The sequence below is a fragment of the Rissa tridactyla genome, chromosome 4 (genome assembly GCF_028500815.1).
Source record: "Rissa tridactyla isolate bRisTri1 chromosome 4, bRisTri1.patW.cur.20221130, whole genome shotgun sequence".
NCBI classification, from domain to species: Eukaryota; Metazoa; Chordata; class Aves; order Charadriiformes; family Laridae; genus Rissa; species Rissa tridactyla.
Window position 1 is genome coordinate 38,853,929 of NC_071469.1, and position 24,154 is coordinate 38,878,082.

General features: G+C 38.7%; 1 protein-coding gene across 2 annotated transcripts; it reads right to left on the bottom strand.

Moving 5' to 3' along the window:
• Positions 1-2,687: 2,687 nt before the first annotated feature.
• Positions 2,688-22,888, bottom strand: KATNBL1 (katanin regulatory subunit B1 like 1). 2 transcript variants are annotated; one of them, XM_054200171.1, is made up of 10 exons: positions 22,715-22,888; positions 14,118-14,245; positions 12,459-12,499; positions 11,803-12,085; positions 10,304-10,422; positions 10,070-10,120; positions 9,896-9,985; positions 9,240-9,329; positions 8,734-8,827; positions 2,688-7,162 (listed from the first exon to the last, which is right to left on the bottom strand). In XM_054200171.1, the coding sequence occupies exons 2-10, from the start codon at positions 14,229-14,231 to the stop codon at positions 7,130-7,132; spliced, it is 915 nt and encodes a 304-aa protein (XP_054056146.1). In that variant the 5' UTR covers positions 14,232-14,245; positions 22,715-22,888; the 3' UTR covers positions 2,688-7,129. The 2 variants fall into 2 exon arrangements, with proteins under 2 accessions (XP_054056146.1, XP_054056147.1); XM_054200172.1 differs by lacking the exon at positions 22,715-22,888 and adding an exon at positions 22,307-22,439.
• Between the last annotated feature and the right edge of the window lie 1,266 nt (positions 22,889-24,154).

The window sequence follows — 24,154 nt, forward strand, 5'->3', positions numbered from 1 at the left end:
GCATGTTCGACAGTTGCACGTGTTATTCATCAGAGGTATAAGCCTCTAAGTTTTCACAGTTCGATGACACTAAGCTAATAATTTTTCTTTGCAGTGAGAAGCTGGAAGACTTGAGATACAAGACATCACTTGGGAAACCAGGTGTGCCAAATATGAAGGCATTTTATTCTCACTTGGATAAGCGACAAGGTTGATGCGGAGCTGGGAACTCAGCCAAACAGATGTGCTTCAACATGTCAGAGGGGTGGAAAAGCAGCAACTGGGAGGAAACGTGACTGTTCTGCAATCACAGTCTCCAACCTTCCCTCATGAAGTGCCTCACTGTTGTGGAATTAGGCACACAGGACTGGAAAGACTTCCTGCATCATCAAACCTGAACCTCCCAATTATCACAGGCACCCTTCTCAGGCAGTGGGAATTTTTGTACCTTATCTAAAACAAACATTTCCCCTTCCCTAGTTTTAATTTTGTAAGTCAACTCCCTACACCAGCAGACAATTGGGGAGATGCACATCAGCCACAGTCCTGATGAGAGTGTGCCTGGGTTTGAGCCCTCAACCCCTTTTAATGATTATTGATGCCGCCACTCAGAGGGCAGTAAATATTTTTAGAGGGACCCTCTGCAGCGCTACCCCATCATCCAAATAGCAGATCTCAAAATCTTAATCTTCAGAATTCACTCTCTCCTCTCTCTAGCAGAAAGCCCCCTAATTGCAGCATCTTTCAAAAAGAAGCAAATTTAGAGTTTTACTTAAAGTACCAAAAAGTTCTTTCAAAGACAATTTATTTGAGAAGACAGTTGTTCTGGTGGGCAGGGTTCACTTCACAACCAGCTACCCAGCTTATTCTTATGCTAATGCTGGCTGTTGCCATAGAATTACTCCAGAATTAACGCTTCCGTTTATCGTCATTCATTTTGGTTGATTAAAAAGTCAAGCTTTTAGACTTATCAGAACATAAGGCAGAGAACAGAACCTACCAGTTATTCTTTAGTTCTACTTTGCTTTACTACTTCACTAATAATAGCCAGAACCTTACAATGTTGAAAATAAAGTTTTACCACTACTTGTACAATGATGGTTAATTGTTTTTATAATTTTATTTACTTTTTTCTGTAGCTGGAACATGGGTGCCACAGTCATCCAGAAATCAACTAATGCAGCATGGGTTTATTTTCCTTTTCAGTCAGAAACTTAATGTTATTTTAAGCAAACACACATAAATGTCTACGCCTTTTAGTTTCAAGACAAAGCATTACTAGCAGACATAGAAAGAGAGAAGAGATCTCTGCTGTCCAAACCAAGCACACAACAAAGAGCTCCTTTCTGCATTCGTTGTAGCAGTTTCATCAGCATGGAAATAGCATTTTTGGTTTCTTACAGCCAAGAGTTGTTAAGCCTTCAACTCCCCAATAATCCATCATTTCACTTTTATCTAGGCTAAGCAGATAATAGCACAGCTGATTGAAACGTGATAAGACAACTTGACAGTAATGAAATATGCATTCTCCTAACAGCTGACTGTATTTGTGCAACTTCTCCATTTAGAACCAAACATGCCACAGGCTTCTTGGATGTGGCAATCTTCCTCTGAAATAGTGTCTCTAAAAATGATTTAACTCTTGCAGAAAACAAGCCTGTTGTCACAAAAGACACAAAGACCAGCTATTTTTCTGAAGCTGGAATACTTATTGTACTAAGTCTTCCAATCCATGGAATATCTGAAACAGGAAATAGAAGTGGCAACTGGAAGACCCAAACATAATTCAGACTTTTTGAAAGTGAAGCTCAATAGATTAAATGCAACTTGAAAAAGAGCCATCAACCTCAATTACAAGAGCTATTTGAAACTGTCTGCAGGTCACTTTAAAGTGTGATGCTAGGGTGTGTATGTATTCCAACACTTACACCCAACAAGAGCAGGCAGTCTTGGAATGTAACATTGTCTTAAGATTTAGATTTGGTTTTGTTGTTTCACAATACACATAGTGCTCACCTAAAAAAAAATTTAAAAAAAATAAATGAAGAAAGTGGTTGCAATCCCAGTAAAATCCACTAGTTCTGTTTCTTTGAAGCCTATGCATATAGAAGACTGCCTCCTTCCCAAATTCAAGGAAGTGCATTAAAAGAAGTAACAAGCATATTTGTAAACTCATTTTTGTCACGTTTTGGCAGCTATCACTTACCAAAGGGAATCCAAATAGCTTTAAGCACTGAAATTAAGGAATAAGAAAAAAAAAAAAAGAGGAAGAGAGGTGGAAAATGCAAACACGGCATCCTTGTATTTTGTTAGAGCGAAGTACAGACATGTGGGACTCCAATAGTTTGTTGTTTACGTGCTATGGTGCTCCAATGACTGACTAATTGAAGCAGTGATCTGTATGAATTGGAAACAACTACATACCACATTCAACCTGAAAGTGGAAGACCTCATTTTACAGCAATATGATCAGCAGCTACAGTCTACATAAAGAGATATACTACAAAACTCCAGCCAGTATGGAAACAAAAACATTCCAGGTTTGCAACTGTAGAATCGTGGGTAATTATTTCTATTCTGTCGCATTAAGGGACAGTGCTACACCTCTTGCCTCCTATATGGCAGGTATCAGTCCAGCTTAGTACTCAATGGAAAAAAAAAAAAAGAACAGAAGAAATACTGCAGCTATGGTTTAAGAGTGAAAACACTTTATTTTTTTTCAACCAAGTTCAAACTCAACCTTGTACCCATGAGTACCCACTTCAATTAATAGGTATTAACAAAATTTGTGTGAAAAGTTTTAAAGAGGGAAAATTTTCACAATTACTTCAAAATGAATAGTGTTAAGTAGGTAGCCCTGTGTTTTATCTAGAATTTTCATCCTCCCCTCCCTGCTTCTAACAATAGACGCAGTATATTTAAACTCAAAGAGGAAGAAATAACATCATTAAGTGCTGAAGAATGAACGGAGGTGTGTATGGGGGAAAAAAGAAATACTTGCATTTAGTCTCATTCTAAGACAGCAAAGCCATTTAACTAACATGGAATAAAAAATTATTTAATGAAGTATCATATAAGCACTAACAACACAAGTATGCTCAATCTATCCTCTCGGTGAATCTTTATCTGTAGCCTACAATGATTACTGTGTGTAAGAAAGTAGACTGAAGACAAAAATTAAGCTACCCTGTCTGGCTTTTACCAAGGCTATTAAGAACGGCTTCATCAGTTCAATATAAAGTTCGTCACACAAGAACCAACTACTTTCATAAACTAAAGAATTTGCATTGTACAAAAGCTGGAATAACTTCACACCAGTAGCACGATTTGCATAGTTTTGTATTCTGGAGTAGTTGACTATGAACCACCTGTTTCCCTTTGTACCAGAGAACTGGGCACAAAATATAGCTGCAAGTCTCTACACTCAGACAGACATTCAGTCTTCTGTAAAACTGGAAGATTTGGCACGATGCACTGACAAATACAACTAACTTCCTTCTTTCAAAAAGTAAGCTTTGCACAAGATGCTTTCAAGTTTCTATACACAAAAATGTCCACCCTTTCAAGAAAAAAAACCCTCCAAAACACATCACAAGTCAGCACTGTAGCATCTGTCTTCAAAACATTTCTCTCTTCGATGCAAAATTCACTAAGGACCCATAACTCCAAAGTTTTCCTACTTCGGATACCAGAAAATGAAAATACAGCCTGCTTTAAGATACATATGGTATGATGCAGCAGGACTGATGTCATTCAACATAGTGCACAAGAACTCTTTTTGTCCTTTCCCATTCTCCCATCCCTCCTGCACCCCAAGTGTTAAAGCTGTGGCCTCTGATAACAATAAGACAGCCTACAGAAATGGAAAGATCATTTAAATTATATCTCACTGCAGAAGATAAGACTCTGTAGGGCTGATGCTAATTTTTTTGTAATATCAATTTGTAAGCACCATTAAGTAGCCTGGAACTGCAGTACCTGTGATACCAGGGTGTTCCACTGCTGACTACTCTTTACTAAGAAACAGGTGTAACTCCTTCAAAACAGAGCTACACATAATCATTAAGACATGCTAGCTTCTTTATACCCAGCTAATTAATGGGGTAGCTTTTTCCATCTCCACTCTTCAGCAAGCTATCAACAATACCTAAACTTTGATTGTTACATTCACAGAATGTTTGGTTTGGGTTTTTTAGCTCTGCAGAAAGAGGCAGTTTGCCAAGAAGCATCTTTAATTTCAGTTTAGGGTAAATAGGTAAATAAAAACCCTTTCAGCAAAACAGCCTCAAGTACTCTCACAGAACATTGAGACGTACTGTTTTTCAAAGACATTAATTTCATATTAAGTGGTATAACATGAAGAACAGCTTTGTGGAGGCATCTTTCGTCCTCAAGTACGTACATGCTCCTGCATCACAAAAACATAAAGGATTAATTCTCCATGGATCTTCTGACACATCCTAGAAAGCGCACTTTCAGAAAGTATCACATGAAGAGTAGCATTTATGCACGATTGTTCATAAAGCTAATTCTTAGATTCACTGATACAACTACATGGATTTAATGGAGTTACATAGCTTTTAAGACATTTTACTCATGACACTTTGAGCAGGTATCATACATACCCATTCTACTACAGCAAAAATGATTCCTAGCCATTCATGAACTAAAGAGCATATAACAAGCTGAGCCTGAATGTCAGCATGAATAGTTTAAATAAGTTCTTTAAGATGACAGAAAAATAATTTCATAAGGGAGACCAGAATCCTGTTCTAACAGTCTAGTAGCTGCCTAGAAACAGTAAAAAAAAATAATTTAAAATAAGGCACAGATACTAATGACAATGTTTAATACTGTATTATTGATGCTGTCAAAATACAACTTTTGGCAGTTAAAAACAATGCATTATTTTATTAGAACTTCCCCAATAATGATCCTCCAGTCAATCTTGCCTTGCCACTAGAACAAAAGCACCATCCACAGTTAGGATTTGGTAGATCCATGGCCACATGCAGAATTCATTATCAGCCCATGTATTTACATCTAGAGTCAAGTTGGATTTTTGACCAGAGTATTTAACTTTAATGAATTACAATGATTACTTTTTATATTATCAGAAATAAATGGCCATGAGTTACTTTTGTCTATTCAAAAAAACCCCCAAGAAAATAAGATCTGAGTTTCCATCACCTTTACAGTATTCTCCTTGAGGAATAATCTAAGAGGTTCAGCAATTGCTACCCAAGTTACGAAGCTAGTCATTATGTTACTTTTACATTTAAGTGCTCAACAAAACAGTAAAGTAATAAAATAACATCATCATACTGTAGTTCCTTTGAATTTTTAATTGACAGCAAGAACATCTGAAAAGTAGTGAGTTCTATGTCAAACTCTTTTGAGTGTGAAATCTCTCTAATGGTACATAACAATTCCAGCAAAAAGAATTTGTCTTTGTGCATATCTCAAGATTGTCCCACAGTTCTCAGTTTTGGGATGTCCCAGAAACTATTCCCTGTAGCTGACTGCCCTGGGAAGCACAAAACCTTTGGTGGTTTAAAGAATAGTCAAATAATCAAAAGCACCAAGTTCTGAAAGCTAACTAGAAGTCTGTCATCACAAGTCAGCAATAATGATACGTAAATTAAATACAAAATGAAGCAACAGGAGGCCTGACATTGTTGACCACTACAAGAGTTTAAAATTCATTTATTTCACCTGTAAAGCAAAAACCACTTGGGGCTATCAAAAGACTTTTCTCCTGCATGTCAATAAAAGTGCATCTGCTTAATGCTAGGTATGAAAACAATGCTTGTAAGTACTTAGTTTTTTTTAAGGAAGTAGACTATTTGGTGATACATACTGTGCATTTATGTTTTAAGTGAACAGCTGGCACTTTAAAGTTTCAATTGGAAAAGCACACTTCCTAATCACAAAATAAAAAAAGGCAATAGCAAGCCTAAAATCAAGACTACCTCAGAGCTATTAAGCCATAGCTTTTAAATTAAAATAGTATAGGATAGCAATAGGACAGTAAAAGACTTTATAGCTGTATTTTCAATGCTATTGTTGGTATGAATTTGCCATCATTGATCAGGCTAGAACTTGATTATTTTTCCAAAAGCTCTTTGTCAGTTTCTAAAAGGAGGTAGTACAAAAAGGGTACGATTTGAATAACATGGCCTCATCTGGCTGTAAACATTTCAAACAATAGACATAAATATCTATGATAAAAAGTACTGTGGAAGAGATTATTATAGAAATTGTTTTTATGAACTTGAAAAGAAAAAAACGTAGATACATTTAATATATTTACTTATCTGCATGTAGTTTAAGTGATACAGAACAAGATTATCGTGTTAGAAATCCACATACAATATAAAAACATTCGTTAGACATAGATTCACCATTCTGCTGACATTTGCAATAACTCTTTATCCAAGCTTAACTTCAGGTATTTATAATATTTTTCATACATGAATTTTTGTATATGTGCAATGTTTCATTAACTACACAATGTGAAACCCTGACTTTTGTAGTTTTTCATCGCAATCTGAACATAATAGCTATTTGCATCTTAAACACGTTGGCTTTTTGAAACACTAGTAATTAAGGCATCTTTGCTGTATAGTGCAAACAAAAACTGTCTTTAATAATTTGATTAAAACATAGAAGTAACTGAATACCTCAAAGTTTTTCTTAATGCAACTGGAAGATAGTTGTGCATTTTGGAGTTCTTTTGTGAAAGAAACATTTAAAACCTCTTAATGCCAATTGCTTTTGTTGGTTCCTTACAACTGGTTCTGCTGTCTTGTCTTCATGACAGTATAATCCATCTTCTTTTATGCGATGTTGTAGTAAAATACAGTAGCATTTAAATGAATACCTAGTAACTGAGTGAATCCCAAATGCAGCAAAGGCATACAGTTTTCATAGTGCACTTTCACCTCACTGAAGTAAAAGTTGCTCCTATTAGACATTTTTCCACTTCAATGTGAAGTAGATTGTTAGGATTTTATTAGTGGTTTCATCACACAGCTTGACAGTTCAGTTCTCTTCTGCCAGTATTTCTCAAAAGGCTTTCAGGTACATATTTCAGGGATACTTTAGAGGACTGTTTCACCACATCAGCATACATAGCTTCCCAAGCACGTCAGTGTAGCTGTAATAAATAAGCATTTACATCCTAGAAGAAAAAAAAAAAAAAAAAGAGAAAGCATTTGTCACATTACTTATTTCTGTAACGTTGACTTTGTATCTGAGGCAGGGTAACCTATCAGGACCATAATACAATAATAATTATGTTTAGGCCAAATTTCAGAACAAGTTGTCTTCAACTTCAAGATTACTTTCAAATAACGCTTTCAATAGCACTTCTTTACGTACTAAAAAGCCTACAAAAACAGTGGGATTAATTTCCAAAGCCATCAATTCGGTCCATTTTTCCTCTGTTCCCTACGTGCACAGGAAAGAAAATCATCATTATGAGATCACATATTTGGAACATGTTTACTAGCAGTGATACTCCTTCACCCCATCCCTCCAACATTCTTGTACTACTCTTCTTGCTCCTGACTTGTTGAGGTGGCCTTGGTAACAATCTATCCTGATATACATTAAGCAGCAGGCAAATGAACAGAAAGGGAACCTGAATCCTAGTGAAATAAACTGACACTGGCTGTAACTGCTATGCTGATCTGCCAGAAGACCTAGGCAGTTTATATTACAAGCTCCCATTGCTTGCTCCACCATTTGCAAGTTAGAACTCAGTTCTTCTGCATCCCTGCTGACTGAAACTCTGCAAGAAGTTTGTAGTTTTCCTTGGAGAGACATAAAAATTGAAGTCAGAGGTACACAGTAGTTCCAAAAGAACAACTTACTTGTTTGATACATGAAAGTGACAAATTCTGTAGCCACAGAATTATAGATTCCACAAAACTCCTTTAGATGCAAGTAAAGCATGCAGTCTCCAAGTTCTTTTTAAGTTCACTCAAATCCTGCACAGAACCAAGTGTCTGCTTTAAGTCCTTTCTCACTGTCTACCTTCATCAGGCCGTGCCATGTGGAGAGGTTTCTTACTCAGTGCAACTCTTGGTGCCCCACCTCAAAAAGCCATGTTTATAGGGATGAGTATCATGAGCAGCAAATCATGCAGTTACCAGACACCCTCATTATATTACTGAACCCACAAGGTACCAAGAAAGGCAAACAGGGATTCACTTCAGATGGAGACACTCTTCTGCTCTTCAGAAACTCATAATTTTCTAAGCATTAGGCCAGCAATAAGCTTTAGAACTTAGTGTGTTGTCACCTTCCCCAGGCACCCGATGTGCAAACGCAAACAACATTGCTGGGTTAAGATTCTCCTTGCTGCACTAAACTTACAACAATGGGTACAGCCAATTTCAGAGAAAACATCTGTCCTTTCACAGTCTAGCTACTTATCAGGGCCCTTTTTTGCATCAATTTGAAGGCTTTTTACTATTGGCTATTTTATTATTAAGGAGATGCTTCCTCTGTAAAGAAAGAAAAAAGGATAAAAAAATTCATTGTTGGCATTCTAAACCATAGTACTACTAGCACAGGGAATACACTCCAGACTTCTGTAAAAATTGTGCAATATACTTGAGCATTAGTGGAAATAAAGTAAAGGTGTTTCTATCCATGAATAGTATAAGTGCAAATAACATCAAATGAGAGGAATACTGCAAGTGATATGACTTTGTTTATTACTAAACACAACTGGAACTGGATTACCTTAGCTATATTACCAGTATATCCTGGAACCAGAGTAAGATGATTCATCTGTTCCCATAATCCACTTAATTGGTTTTTTAAAATATGAACATTTCTGAAAAAGAATGAGCACCTTATAAACGTATATACTACATTTCAGTAGACTTTTTGACTGAAACACACGATTAATACTGCATATAGAATTAATCTATACAATAGATATTGCCACAATATCAGAAAAATTTTAATCTAACTTCTACAGCATTTGTATAACCCCCAATATGACTATGTTCTACATTTATTAAAATTCCAGTAAAAAAAAAAAATCAACATAGCCATCTTTAAAGTAAGTTTCCAAAGACCACCTGTGGCTTAAGAACAGAAGAACTTCTTTTAAGTACTTTTAAGCTTTTGCTTTCAATTTATCTTGTAGATAAGGTGTACTCCTACTGATCAAAGTTAAAACAGATTTTGAGATGGAATAAGCTACAGAAACACATTTAAATATTTCCCAATACTATACTCACCCATCCTCTGCCTTTTCAGTATGTGCAGGTAGTTCTGACGACCATCTTTTAATGACAGCTTGAAGCCAGTTTAAACCAACTATCACATATCTGTAACAACATATTTTACACATAATTCTTTTCTTCCCTCACCGCCCAAACCTCCAATATCTACAGGTCAGCTAAAGCAGTAAGCAAACTCATAAGCAACTTAGAAAGCAATGTGTTTTCAATTCCGGAAGAAAAAAAAACCTAGACAAATTGGCAAGTTTTAATACTCGCCTATGTTTTCATTTTCAAAGTGGTAAACTGAAGCTCTTGTCAAAGAAGTAGAAATTCTTCAGGTATTTTGCCTGAAAGCTTTGCCTTGATTTCACGTTATAAAGCATACTAAAACCTCAGTGCCATTTTGTTTTACTGTTTAGGATAAATAAAACTGCATAAGGGTAAAGCCAGCCCCGCCCTGGTCCTTAACCTTGTATAAAAAGAGGTTTTGCACCACTGGTTTGTTAAAGGAGAAAGGTTCAAAGGAAAGCTCCCCTTCAGGTAGGTGTTCTCTAAGGCAGGCAGGGTTGGGAGAAGGGGCAGAGGAACAAGAGCCAGAGTCACCATTAGTTTCTAGGGCACTGCATAGCCAGGAAGTAGTAGTGCCTTAAACATCCATAACTGATACTTACTCTTCATATTTGCTGTTAAGCAGTGATTTCACTAAAGGCAAAAGATCTACACAGCAGCCAGCTGAAATATATGGTTTTTCTTCCTGTAAACTTAAAAAACAAGACGTTTCAGAAGTGCTTGAACTTCACCACGGGTATAGCAGATTCTTATCCCCCACTTCTTTTTGTCTGTACCTGTTTGTAAGCACAGGAAGGCAATCTACTAGTACTCCAAGATCCTGTATCCTAGAAACATTAAGAATAAAATCAGAAACGTTACTAGTAGATCATAGGTTGAAGTATAAGCTTCCACTATGACTTAAAGAATAAGTATAACAAAATTACAACATTTAAAGAACCCCTAAAAATACTGCAGCGTATTTGGGATTGCTACCACTTTAAAAATATAAAAAGAGACACTCAGTTTACCTCAATAAGTAGGCTACCAGTTCACTTATACTTCTCCTTCTCCAAAAGGTTAAAGCTACATTCAACCTTAGATTCCTGCTGAAAAGAACTTGAGTCATGGTTTCATGGTCCTGAGAAATCTGTATATTTTCAAAAATATAAAAGAAGTTTGCCAGAAATTAAGTAGACAGCAACAACACAATAAGTTGTCTAATATAGTAATTTAGGATATGAATATATGCTTTTCTACCCACATGCTGATGATTGTTTTAGAAGTTTAGCTAACAATGGCCTTAAAACCACAGGGGCACAAATACATTGAGACTACTTTACCCAAAAGCTACAATAATAAGGTCTGTAGACAACTAAAGGGAGGTATGTAATAACTAAATACAGCATTCATGAGCATCAACCTATAATTCTTACTACCTTTGAGAGCTTTTTACTTAGATGCTTATTAATTTTTGAGAACTTTAACAATTTAGACACAAGTAAATACATGTATTATTCTGAACTTTGACAGAAAAGGTTGATTTATGAAAAAGCTTGATCTTGGAATGAAGTTTAGGTATTTTATTAAAGTCTTGGATTGGAATCAACACTGCAGAACCACCCACATCTCTCAAACAAGTTAAACAGACATCTGTGGCCAGTGATCTGGTCTTTAGTTTCTCAGAGCATGAATCTTCCTTAGTCTTCATTTTTTTTTTTTTAACCGTCCTTTCTGCAACCTCTTTATTCTAACTATTCCACTGCTCCTTCCTTGAAGGAGTGCCACAGACTTGTACCGCCAGCCCTTTGGACTCTTCATGGCAGCCCACCCTTAAAAGTACCATGAAAAGACAGCAGGGGATAGTCTTCGATCTTATCTTCCCTGCCATGCCTCACTTTAAACACCTGCAAGCCTCAATGGCTAACAAGCATGTATGATGACAGAAAGGGAAACTTCAACATTAAGAGACTTAAATGGCCTTCACTGTCACAAAACCTATTTCATTTAAATATCTGACTTTTTAGCCAGTTTCAGAAGTCCTGCAAGTGTTCACTGCATTTCATCAAGCAATCTTAACAGGAAACAGTCTCATACAAACACTTAAGTTAGTTTCATACACCCTAAGCTGATGCTGCTATTGAAAATGGTCCTATCGTACCTCACCATGGTTATGCCCATCTACACACTAACACTTTCACAAACACGCATGTGGCCTTGCGTCTTGCCAGATCACGAAGCACAACCAGGTCAAAAAAAGCGTCTTCCTTTGGTGCTGGTAGAATTTTAACCCAGACTAGCCTCTTAGATCTGAGCTTCTGTGCTGACACAAACATGGGGAAAACTGGCAGGACCACCACTGTTGGCAAACGTGCCACTGTAAACTGACAGATAAAGGCTGTAAATCACAGACCTAAGCCAATCTATATGTTAAGAAAATTAACCTCTGAAAACTTTCACAGCTAACCACACAAAGAAGCTACCAAGAATACTTTTATTTTAAACTCAAGTTTCTTTACACTCTACTTACCTCTGAAAAAAATCCACTATATTTGGATGAGGGGCCTTCTGTTTGAGATGAGCCAGAGTCACTAGAATTCAGCAAGCGTGTACGACTGTCTATGTGCAGTTTTGCTGGCAGATTCCCTGCACAAGCCAGTTCATTTTCTTTATTTGCCATGTCACAGCCCCTAGATTTAGGGAGCTGTTTCTTTCTGTAACAGGGCTTTGGACTATAACAATGAACTTTTCTTTTACAATATACTACTTTGAAGAGAGAGAGGGGACTGGTCACCGTTTTTCCAACTGTTATTCTGCAATAATAAAGTAGTGTTTTAGTGAAGGTTCCTCTAAACTTAAGCAATACTTTGTGTTATTAAGTTAAAATATATCATTATGAATTCAGGAGTCAACTTTTAGGTTACTTAAAACATTTTATCCCCAAGATATACCTTTGTGACATTTGGGTTATCAGAAGTAAGAGCTACCACCAATATTTTTCTCCTGCTTTTATTAATGCAGAGACTAATTATTATGGAAGTAGACAAAAGTACCAAGTATTGTCAGTAAAATTAAGACCCATTTCCACTTGTGTCTGCTTGGGTGTTGCAATAGATTTAAACTGCTTCTTCCTCCCTGCCTCCCTCTCACTTAAAACTCAGACTCTACACAGCACAGCTCTCCTACCTGTTTGTGTATGAAGCCAGCTGTTTTGGAGATTTCTTACCCTGGGAGAAAGGGAATAGAGAATAAAAAAGCTTTATTACTAAAAAGTCTCAAACATTCCTACAGTTTGGCAAAAAGAAGTCCTGCTTTACCATGGCTTAAGTTTACAACAGATTCCCTTCTTTCCACCCACTCTTCCTTTCCTGCAACTAAAGCACAGCTACGTTAACCTTCCTATAATCTTCAAGTATTTCACAGTGACCTACAGATGGACTAGGTCTGCCCCAGCTGTCCTTGGAGCACCACAGTCAGCAGTAGGCTTGGGGTATCTAAGGCAAGAGACAGGATTGTGACATCAGAGACAGATTCTTTAGTTAATAGTACACTAAAAACTGTGACTAATATAAAAAGCCTACTGGAGTCTGATGGCAAAATTGCATTGCTTGTCTCGCACATACATTTAAAGGCCCATAATAGCAGATGCTAGTATCGGGAGGGATGACAGCAGAACATCTCCCCATCAAAGCACAACAACAACAAAAAATTAAATAAATCAAGACTGCTGTAGACAACAGCAGCTTCATTATCCTGAATTCATTCATATGAAACAGATTAGCACCTTGACACCAATCAGGCTGCATAAAACAATAATATCCCAGAGAAGTCACAAAATTCATTCAAGGTTGTGGCATGCTGATTAGCAAAACCTTTGAAAAAATCAAGCAACACAATTTGAATTTCTAAAGGCTTTTTTTTTTTTTAATACAGTAATCTCTGATGTTTTAAAGCTTCATCTAATGAAGATGAGTTGAATTGTGATGTTCTGGTCTACTTTTTTTGCACTAGTAAACAAATTATTAAAAATTAAAAAAGCATTAAGACGTTCAAGTTAGAAATATGTATTTTCATTTAAACAGGTACTACGCTCATATACTGCAGGCATTCTGACTTGAAAATTTATACTACTGTTAACATTTACATTGTGCACAACAGCAAGACGATGCTATGATTTTTTTGTTTTGGTAATGCTGAGTCATAAAATCATGTGGGTTTTAATACATAATTTCAACAAACAAATGAACATAGAGGATATTGGCATCTTCACCACTGTCTGAAGTGATCTTATAGTAAGTTTACCTCCTTAGTACTTCCTCTGTACTTCACTGCCTTATTTACTCTTCAGCCAGAACACACGTTAAGAGGTTAGGAGAAAATGTTTCTGACTAGCAAGAATCCAGTGAAAGGACACATTACTAGACAATGTGGTAGATCAAGCTGTACAGTAACAAGACAACAGGTCCATTTCAGTGCAGGTATTTCACCTGCCCCGCCTCTCACTTGTGCCATGTAGCTCTCTTGGCAAGAAAGAACTTTTTAATTATACAATTCCTCTACTGAAACAGTTCTTGGCTGGACTGCAGAAAAGTAGGCGTGAGTAAAACCATATCAGTACCTACTGCTCATGTGGATGATACACATATCTGTGTAGTCACTGTCTGTGCCTATTATAATGCATAGTTTTCATAATATAATTGCTGTTCAAGCTAAAGTTCTATTGCACATCTAAACATGAAATGCCCAATAGTGCTGTGCTTCTAGTGTTAGATTGCTCAGAACTACGAACTTGTTTGAATATTTACTTCAGTTTCATCAGAAAAAAAAAACACCCAAACAACTTACCTCCTTCATGATCTTTTTAGTGGAAGAAGAGATTCTTTTTCTGGGGAGATCAATAGGACAACCTTCAATATGCAATACTTTCTGTTTTCTAACATTGTGGGCTTCAGATGCCATAATCTCTCAAATACCTGTTTTCAAGGGAAAGATATTTAGTTATATTTTCTAAAACATTCAGTCAACTTTCTTCAAATGCAGCTGGCAAAACCAGTTAACACAGTTCAACTATTCCCAAGGTGTTCCACCATATAAATAATCCAAGAAGTCATCCTTTAGCAAACATTAGCTGGAAGCCTTATCATTAGCAATATGCTGATAAGCACTTCAAAATTCCCATTTAGCTTTATAAAAAAAAGGGAATAAAACCAAGTCCCCCTCCAAAGAAACAGAGGCAGAGATCTTGTTTTCAGACCAGCTTAGTATACCTGCACTAAGGGGTGCCATACAAACAAGAATAAGACATTTTTTGAGACTCTTTCCTCCACATCTCACACTATGAATTTCATCTGCCACCTAGAGAAAAATAATTGGTCTCAACTGTTTCCAAATGAGGAAAGGCTACTAAATAAGAATAATCCCTGTTTTTCAGGAAGGCAGTAAACTTTAAAATAGCAAAGGTAAAAAAATGGAAATGAAAGATCACCCCTTAGTTTATTGGCAAATCCACCCCCTGCCAATTTTTTTCAGCATATAACTGTGACTATTTTCCATATTAAAAAAATATCTTTATTCCACAGTTAACCATTAAGAAAGAGTCTAAAGTACTTTGTCTTGAAGTATGCAAATATTTCTACAAGAATCAAAACCAACATTGGGACAGTTGTACATGTGGTTTTGGATTTTGTGCAAGTGATTGAGAAGATCCATTGCTTGAGACTGGATTCACAAACTACATCATCATGGAGCACTACTCCCAAAATGTTTTAGCAAGACATCCTACCTTACTTTTAAAAACCAACCATTTGCTCTAATTATATTGTTTTTCCCCTAGATGGCAAAACTCTGGTCCCAACGCGAGTGCCCCAATCTCTTCCCTCCACCTTTAGATCCAACAGTCCTATCCCTTTTTCTCTATGTAGCAGATTTATCCCACATTAAGAACTTCAGTATTTAAAATACTAAGACACTGGGCACTGAAAAAGCCAGATGGGAAACAGCTTATTAGCTACAGATGATCTTTCAATGCAGTAGCTAAAGGCCATCAAATAAAACAAACAGGTAACAGGCTCAAAACAAAATAAAAGGTATATTCTACACATAATGCACACTGAATTCCATATCGTAGGATACAGTGGAAGAAAAAAAAATAATTCTTCAAATGCTTCAGTTTTCTTAAGAACAGGAGCAGTACAGATGAATCTCATTTGAGATCTCTCTCAAAAAAGGGAAGATTTACTGACAGAAACCCTTACCCTGTAAGATGGGAACATGGAGCCCTCAGACAACAACTTCAGCAGGCATTGCAAATGGCCGCATCATTTAGGGCAAGACCTTTAACAGTTGGTGGTCCATACTTTTCCAGATACAAGGCTGGCTTAAGACTGGTTCATTAACTTGACTCTTTCCCTGCATGCTATGGGATGGTGACAGAATAGTTGTCACCATGTGAGCTCTTCACATTTACAGCCACCAGGCTTACAATTAAATAGTAAAAAAGTACTTTTTCCCCTGAAGTTTAGAAGAAACCACAAGAACAACAAATTGCTTCTCTGCTTATCAGAGTGGTTGAAAACACTATTTGGACTCAAAATCGCTGTACATTAAAATCTGAACTTTGAGCACAACACAAAGGCAAACTACTGAACTTTTGAAGAAAAGCTCAACCCAACAACCCTAAAATCCAAACAAATCCAGCCTTATATTCAGGCTAATGATGAAGGCAGAAAGCCAGGACACTTGGAAAAACCATGGTTGTGGGTTTGGTTTTTTTTGGTGTCCCCTGTTTGACAATGTTGCTGAGGGGAAAGCAATGAACTCCGGAAGAATAGGGAGGCCAGTTTGCAACCACCAGAGCTAAACCTCATAGAATTATCCCATTAGATGCCAAAAAAAAAAAATCTATAATATCTGTTCCTGAAAAATCCCACGTGACTCCCAGGACATACTGACAGCTTACAACTCTTCATGCAGAAGAGTGACTTCTCCTTACTTGCTTATTTAATAAATGATCTTGGCCTACCCTCCTCTTTCATGCTATTCAGTAAGAAAGAATCTGATCAACAAATACAACAGCACTGTTAAGCTGGAATGCTTTTTACTTAATAGAAGCGTAAAATAACAGAAGGCTAGGAAAATGTCTTACCAAGGAAACTCAATTAGCGTATCAGTGTTTAATACTGGGATCTAAAGAGCCTAAGATAGTATCTCAAAATAGCTGAACTGGAGAGAGATTATCATGGAGGGTAAGAATTTCCCTACAAAAAGTTAAACATGTACAAGAGAAAAATGAAGAGAATTACACACTTTGACAAATTTGATATAAGAACATAATATAATGCCCCCTAGCCTCCCAGCTGAAGTCGGAAAAGACAACAAAACTATCAATTCTTTCTTCAAAGACCAGAAACAGAAACCCAAAGGCCAACAGATAAGATATAAAGGAACATCTGATGAAGTGAAGTAAAATCCTTATGTCTGTGTTCACAGCCCTACAGTTTAGATAGGTTTCCATAGTTTAACAGAAGCAGCAGTGAAGATATACGCAGTAATGAAATAGCTGCGCTGTCAACCAAGATGCAGAACCTCTCTCCCTCAGAACTGACAAAGCACCTGAAGAAATCACGTGTGGAAAATACAGTCAGTATTTAAAGATAGCCTCAAGGAAGACTCAGACTGACATCTCTGTTGTGCAAATTAGTAAACAATGTAATCAAGAATAAAATTAGTGGACACAAACAAATAATATACTGGGAAAGATTCAACCTGACTGTTGTGAAAGCAAGTCCCGCCCTGCAAAATTAATGGAATTCTTTGACAGTATGAAGTAGTATAACATGGATAATGCAAGTCCTGCCCTGCAAAATTAATGGAATTCTTTGACAGTAGAAGTAGTAGAACTCTAAACAACAGAGTATATCGGAGATTCCAAAAAGCTTCCAGAAGTCCCTCACTTAACTCTTGAGGTAACTAAGCAACGAAGTGAAAAGAGGAAAAGTTTTTGCATGGAGAAATAGCTAAGAAACAGTGATAAACTGTCTAAGCAGTTCCCACACTGAAGAAGGCCACCACAGGAATCCTGCAGAAAAATTTGCATTGGTTTATGCTGTTGTATATATTCACAGATTACCTCACAAAGGAGATTGAGTAGTTGACAATACAAAGTTACACCAGGCACTGAAGATGAGGGCTAACTGAAGAATTAGGTAAGGACTGTGATGTACAATAGGCAGAAGCAATGATTATAGATTAATGCAAAGCAAAGCCTGTGTCTGCAGGCATGAGGAAATTGTGGGTTCCCATATAGAATCACAGGCTCAGAGCTAATAATTGCCACCCACAACAATATCTGGATATATTACAGTTTACTTCAGATCATTTGGATTGCTCAGTGCTATATATGGATCAATAAATAGTGAAAAACAAACAGAACACTGTCGTGACAGTGTACAGAATTGACTTGTGCCTGTATTTCAAATCCTGTGTGCAGGCCTAGCACTCTTTCCTTAAAAAAAAAAAAACAAACAAAAAACCACAACAAACCCACAACTAAGAAATTCAAAAGATCCAGTAAATTAAAAAAGAGGTCAGACAAATGCAAGTTAAAAAAAGCATGGAGTTCCTTCCATACGATCAGTCTGGAAAAGAGGCTACTTGTAGCAGAGAGGGGAAATAAGACAAAGGCCTATAAAATGAATGGCTTGGAGAAGTTGCATACAGATTGTTCACTGTCTTGCCCAACATAAGAATGAAGGGGCAAAAGACACTAGCTGAAGGCAGGCTCAAAACTAACAAAAGGGGGTGGCAGGTACAATTATAATCAAGCTGAACTTGACACAGGATGTTGTTGACTCAAATGTTGACATAGGTTGCATGACACAGGTAGACTGTGTAAAATCATAAAAAGGAAATACACTGAAAGTAATTAAATACAGAAACATAATCCAGGTAGCACAGGCACAGAGCAGAAAACAAGCAGAAGAGCCTGGTACATCCAAACCTAATACTGCTATAATAAATGTAGTCCACATCAAGAATGCTGTTTCCAAAGGCTTTGTAACATACGATAAAATACTAGCTGGCCAGCAATTAAAAAGATGAATGCTAGAGGATGAAAGGCACTTTACAGAGCCCTTTACAACTTTCATTTCCTATCTACTATCAGATATCTATCATCTAGGGATGGCTAATTAGACACTACCATCCACTGTTATTTCGGTATATATACAGAAGATTTCTAAAGTGGCATTAGATACTAATTTACACAAGATCAAACAACTTACACCTTAACTTCTTGAATTTTTGACTATTCCTCCTTCTACAGCTAGCTGTTATTTGTTCAGAACAATCTGTTATACCATTTCATTAAGGACAATACAACTCTATGTAACTTGCTTCATGAAATTCTAAAAATAAACTAAGGATAGACAGCAACTCCCCTCAGCTCTGCCTTAGCCCTTCAATCATACAAGCCTAAACCGTTTTACAACTGTAACAAAGGAGATTGCAAATCTGAAGAGAGATGCACAATTTCATTAAGATGATAGGCTCACATTTCATCAGTTTCCCTTCCCATGTGTGGCTTCTCATAGCAGATGCCAACCCTTCTTCCTCTCCTCAATTTTCAGGAAGCAGAAGGACTAGAGTAACAGCAGCCATATATCCTGGTGAGCCAACTCATTTGTCCCCCACAGACAGTACCTGCGCAAAACCTTCTTGATGGCTCTAATGCTATTTTCTAACTCCGATCTCTCCCAGATGAAATACAACTCTTCAAGTCATACCAGAATCAAGCAAAGAAAGTCAGCACTAAAAGGCTTGCAAGTGCATATCTATCAAAGGCAAGTATTAACAACTCTGCCACTCCCTCCCATCGTCCTGCATTCTGGGCATGGCCCCCAAAGAGGGACAAATTTTTCTTCACATGTTATGTAATCTACACATGTATTAACATAACATTAATTTCTTACAGAACACAGACTTGAGTACTTTGCATGGCAGCAAAGCAAATGTAAAATAGCTAGATTTCTTAAGTCATCAGTACATACCCTTTAAAACATTCTTCCCATCCTACTTTGCCCAAATTCTTAACAGCTATTTTTTTCCTGTAGCATTCCACATACATTAGCCATCACTGATGCTCTTGTGATTCTCCCCCACTCCATGTTAAATCAAGTGCAAGTTCAAAGATGACAATATTAGACTCAGATGAAAGAGTTAATTAATTGTTACTCCCCAAGGAGTCCATTCTTTGAAAGCATTCAAAATAGGTCTACATCAGGGAACAAGTAATGGTAAACTAATTTCACTAATTATTAACAGATTTAAAACGTTCATGAGAAACTTCCAAGAATGGTTATTCCAAATTTACTTCTGAAGGAGTAATCTGTCTACAAAAATAAATTAGCACTATCTTATGATGGAGAAGTGATTCCATAAGCTTGGCATACGTTCCTTTCATTTTAACTCTGACAAATGTCAGAGAATCCATCTGTGTCTCAGTTTTAGATAGCATCCATATCCTTTGAATATGAAACAGTTGGGTTTTTTAAACTCCTTTTTTAGTAATTCATGCCCTGACAGTTCACCAGGTGTTAAATACTGAATTATCTTAAAAAGAGTGGAGTTGAAGATTTTTAAAGAGTATGTTAATATAAAATTTTTCTGCAACACTATAAGAAGTGTGTCTTATACACCAGCAAGACACAATTTTTTAACCTGCTATACCTGTGGGGCCATTTTATCTGGTTTAAAGTTTCACAGTGGACAGAAATTACAAGAATGACATTAAATTTGCAGTAAAGGCAAATACTATTTGAGTAACTAAAGTAATATAGTTTATTCCTACAATTTAAGCTCCTTTTCCTATTACTCTTACATATGGAATTTTTATGTGGCCCACTGGCAGAAGCAGTCATAACAAACCTCCAAAAATGACCACAAGTCAGAGTTTGGTTAAGTTTACCAAGGATGAATCCAGGTACAAATTAGCTCTCTTTGCTAAACTAGCCTATGAGTCTAATAGCTGAACCTTATTCACATTCTAGAAAAAGAATATTTTCTAGAAAAAAAGTCAAATAAACAAGTACCCGGTTTTCTGCATCTGGAGGTACCATTTACAGATATGTTAAGCTGACATAAAGTAATATTACTTGTCAGTGTTTCAGTCCTTTCTAAAGTCATCTTTCGCTTATGAAAAGATGCTTTTACCTGTTGATTTTCATTTACGAACACTCCAGGAATAAGACGGTTGGAAAAGTTCTATTAAAATTTTCTGGGAGTTGTTATATAGGAAATAAAGCTCCAATACATTGAAGCTCCCACGTTAATGTTTTAAACAAACTTTAAGAAGCTACTGATAAAATTAAATGCCGCAAGTTTTTTCCTATTGATTGCTCAACCCCAAAAAAGAGCTTCAAACACCTGCATAAAGAATTTTAAATTCACTCCCAGAGAAAGACATACTGGAAAATGCCTCATGCTCCAAACTTGGTGGAGGCATGGGTACCCATCTCATCCTCACTTGGCTGAACACAGTCTGTGAGTGCATTTCACATAGCTTAGGATCACATGACTTCTTTTACATTACCCTTAAATACACTTCTATTATTGAATGTGGTGTCTTTATAGTATTTAAAAAGCCGCCTTAGTTCATACTGAAGCTCCTTATCCTGGGACCAACATAAAAAAAACCTGTTACATTTCTTTAAAAAGGCTTATTTAAATTATTCCAATGGAAATATATTGAAAAGAGAAGTTTCAAAACTGGGTGTGAGAGAGAACTGTAATAACATGTATGTATCAGTATACTCACATATAATTTTTTAAATATATAAATCTAGAATATTTTAACAATATTATTTCTAAGCTATTATAATGAAGTTTGAGTTATAAAGTTTAGGAATTCAAACCAACGGTAATTTGAGTTCAATGAAATAATATTATAGACATTTTTATCAAAACTAGACGCACTGATAACAAGAAATTAAAGTGACAGCTTTTGACTAGAACAATTTGGGTAACTATCCTTTTTTTCCTTCCCTGATTACAGACTGAGAAGGAACAAAAAAACCCAAGGGAGTGGGAAAAGCAAAATTCATGTTCCAAGAAGAGATGGAAGAAAGCTTTTTTTAAGCAACTGACTTAAAGTTGCTTCAAAGCACAGCATGTTACAAAAACAGCAACAAAAGTTTCTAAAACTACCTCTCAACCTCTCTCCTTAACAGATCTCACTATCCAGAATTTCTGTACTTTAGATCTACATTTGACAACATGCCAAACCCGCTCCAGCACAACAGTGGAAAAAAAATAATACATTACATCTGAAGGCCTTTTAACAAAGTAATTAATGCAGGATCCGATCTTCAAGCATCTAAAGACTCCCCACCCACCCACCCACCCCCCTCCCCTTTTTTCCCCGCTGGAATCTGTCACACCCAGGGAATAAAAATCCGCCAGCAGGCCTCCCACCCGGCTCGTCACCCTCCCTTTCGGTACCACTAAAGCCTCTCCTTCTCTCCTGCCATTTATCTGCCACGGCACGCGCCTGCTCCGAGTTCTGGATGAAGCCACCGTTTTAGAAAAAGACAAAGCCGCCAGACCTCGCTGGCTGCAGCCTGCGAGCACCGCAAACAGCCGTGCCGCAGGCCGCCCGGTGGGCCCGGGGGTGTCCCCGCTCCGGCACGGCCGAGGGCTCGGCGGGGGCCGCCGCGCGTCCCACCGGGCGGGGAGCAGAAGGCGGCGGCCCCGCCGCCCGCCCGCAGCCCCCGCCCCACACGCCGGGCGGGGCGCCCCGCAGCCGCACCTGGCCCCGGCGAGGCAGAACGCGGCCCGGACGGCGCCGCCCGCCCCGTTCCGCTCCCCCACAGCCGGCAGCGAGGCGGAAGGCCTCGCCGAAGATCCCTCCCGCCGCCGGTTTCTCAGCGGCCGGAGACGTGCCCCAGCTCAAGAGGGGTCCGCCCGCCACTAGGGACCGCCGGCCAACAGCGTCCGCTTCTCAGCCGCGGCCCAGGAAGCCTTCGCCCTCATTCACTCACCCGCTGCTCATGGTACCGGGCCGGGCCACGCCGAGGAGGGAGGAAGAAGCGCCACAGAGTCCTACCGCCGGGGCCCAGCGCCCGGAGCCTGCGCCATTCAAACGGCGCCGCGCTGCATGCTGGGCCGCGCCGCGCCACGCCCCACCGCCCGCGCCGCTCCGGGCAGGCGGCGCCCTCTGGCGGCCGCACCGCCCAGGGGCCCGGCCCGGCCCGCCCTGACTCGCCTCCCGCGGCGGCCGGGGTATGCGGTGAGGTTGTTGGGGCTGCTGGCTCCCTGGTTTGGCGAGGTCATTCGTTAGCGCAGGGCTGCCCCCGCCCAGGCTGCCGCAGCCGTCCTACCTCAGGCCTCTTCCGGCCTTCCCGAGTGCGCCCCGGGGCCGCCAGCCGCCTGGCCTGGCCGTGCCTCACCTGCACTGGTCGCGTCCAGCTTCTCGTTGGGAAAAGCTGCTCGTCCTCCTCCACCTCCCTGCCCGGAGCGGAGCCTCCTCAGGCCGGGTTCAGGCGGCCTCCCCGCTGCCCGGGTTGCCGCCAGTCTCTCGGGCCTTCACGCTGCAGGCGCAGCGGCAGAGAAGGCAAAGGCCAGGCCAGGCCAGGCCACCTCTTAATCTGGCTCAACAGGCGTCACGCAGGCCTGCAGCTGTCACCACCACCAGGGATGGCGAGTGCGGGGTTGCGTTCCAGCTTGGCGCTGCTCCGTGCAAAGAAAGCTTGCTGGTGTCTAATTTTCCTTCAATGTTTATATTGTATCGGGAACCTTGCAGCCCTCGCTCCCCGCCGTGTCTGCAGGCTCCTAATGACGAAGCGCGGTTATGAGTGTGCGGTGCTTGGACTGCCTGAGAAATCCGTGCTAGCTCCAGATTATAGCTGAGTATGAATAGCTTTAGTATTCCTGAGGCTTGGGTGTTACTAAGATTCTCTCTTTGATCTGGTATAGCATCTCAGAACATACCTAAAGCCAATGAGAAAAATGGCTTGTTTTAGTGATAAACGGGGGGAAAGGTGTGATTTATTCCACATTTCCCCTTACTTTGCTCCTTCTTCCCATCATAAATTCTGACCTGAAGTGTGTTATTTTCTCATGCAACCTCACAGCATCCCTGTAAAATAGACTTCATCTGTCCCTGTTACAGTCATATAAGTTTTGGCTTGGCTGAAATTTTTTTACCTAGCCTACCGTAGTCTCAATTTTGGGGGATGAGAGGGCAGGCTTTGACAAATTACATCTTTTCTTCAACAAGTTAACTGGGCATGACAATTTAAGTTGTAATTTGGTTATTAAATCATTTCCTCAGTGGTGTTTGAACAACTCTGAGACTATCTGGATTTAATCAGAGGCTGCATTAGCACTTTTTTTTCATTTTATGGTATCATCAGATTTTAAAACAAGGTCATACAGAAGATACCAGCTTATGACACAAAACTGCTATACAAAAGAAAGCATTTGATAGCATTAAAAATGAGCTGCAAATATATAATCAAGTCCTTAGGTTAGGTAATATTTAATTTCGAAAGTTTCATAACCATATCGATCTTAAACGTTGTTAGAGCCTTTCACCGTCATTCTCCTTTTGACCCAAAATGCCCTGGTGCTTAGAAATCCATTCTAATTTCCAGTCTAAGTTTATTCATGTCCTGTTTATTTTTCTAATGCCAATATTATCATATAGTTTAAACAACTGTCACCTTCTATCATGTCTGTTTGTCATAAGAGAATAATTTCATCCTCTCAACAATTTCATTTTGCTAGCCTATTGCAGGATAGCTTTTCTGTTTGCTTAATCATCCTGATGTCACTTTTACCTTCATTTTTGCAGATGTTGCTGTTTCAGTTCAAGCTGTCCTGTGTGC

Coding starts and splice junctions, on each gene's coding strand:
- KATNBL1 (XM_054200171.1), bottom strand. CDS start 14,231: ATGGCATCTGAAGCCCACAATGTTAGAAAACAGAAAGTATTGCATATT. Junction 12,086..12,458: donor CTGGCTTCATACACAAACAG/GTAGGAGAGCTG, acceptor TTATTATTGCAG/AATAACAGTTGGAAAAACGG. Junction 10,121..10,303: donor CTGGTAGCCTACTTATTGAG/GTAAACTGAGTG, acceptor TAATGTTTCTAG/GATACAGGATCTTGGAGTAC.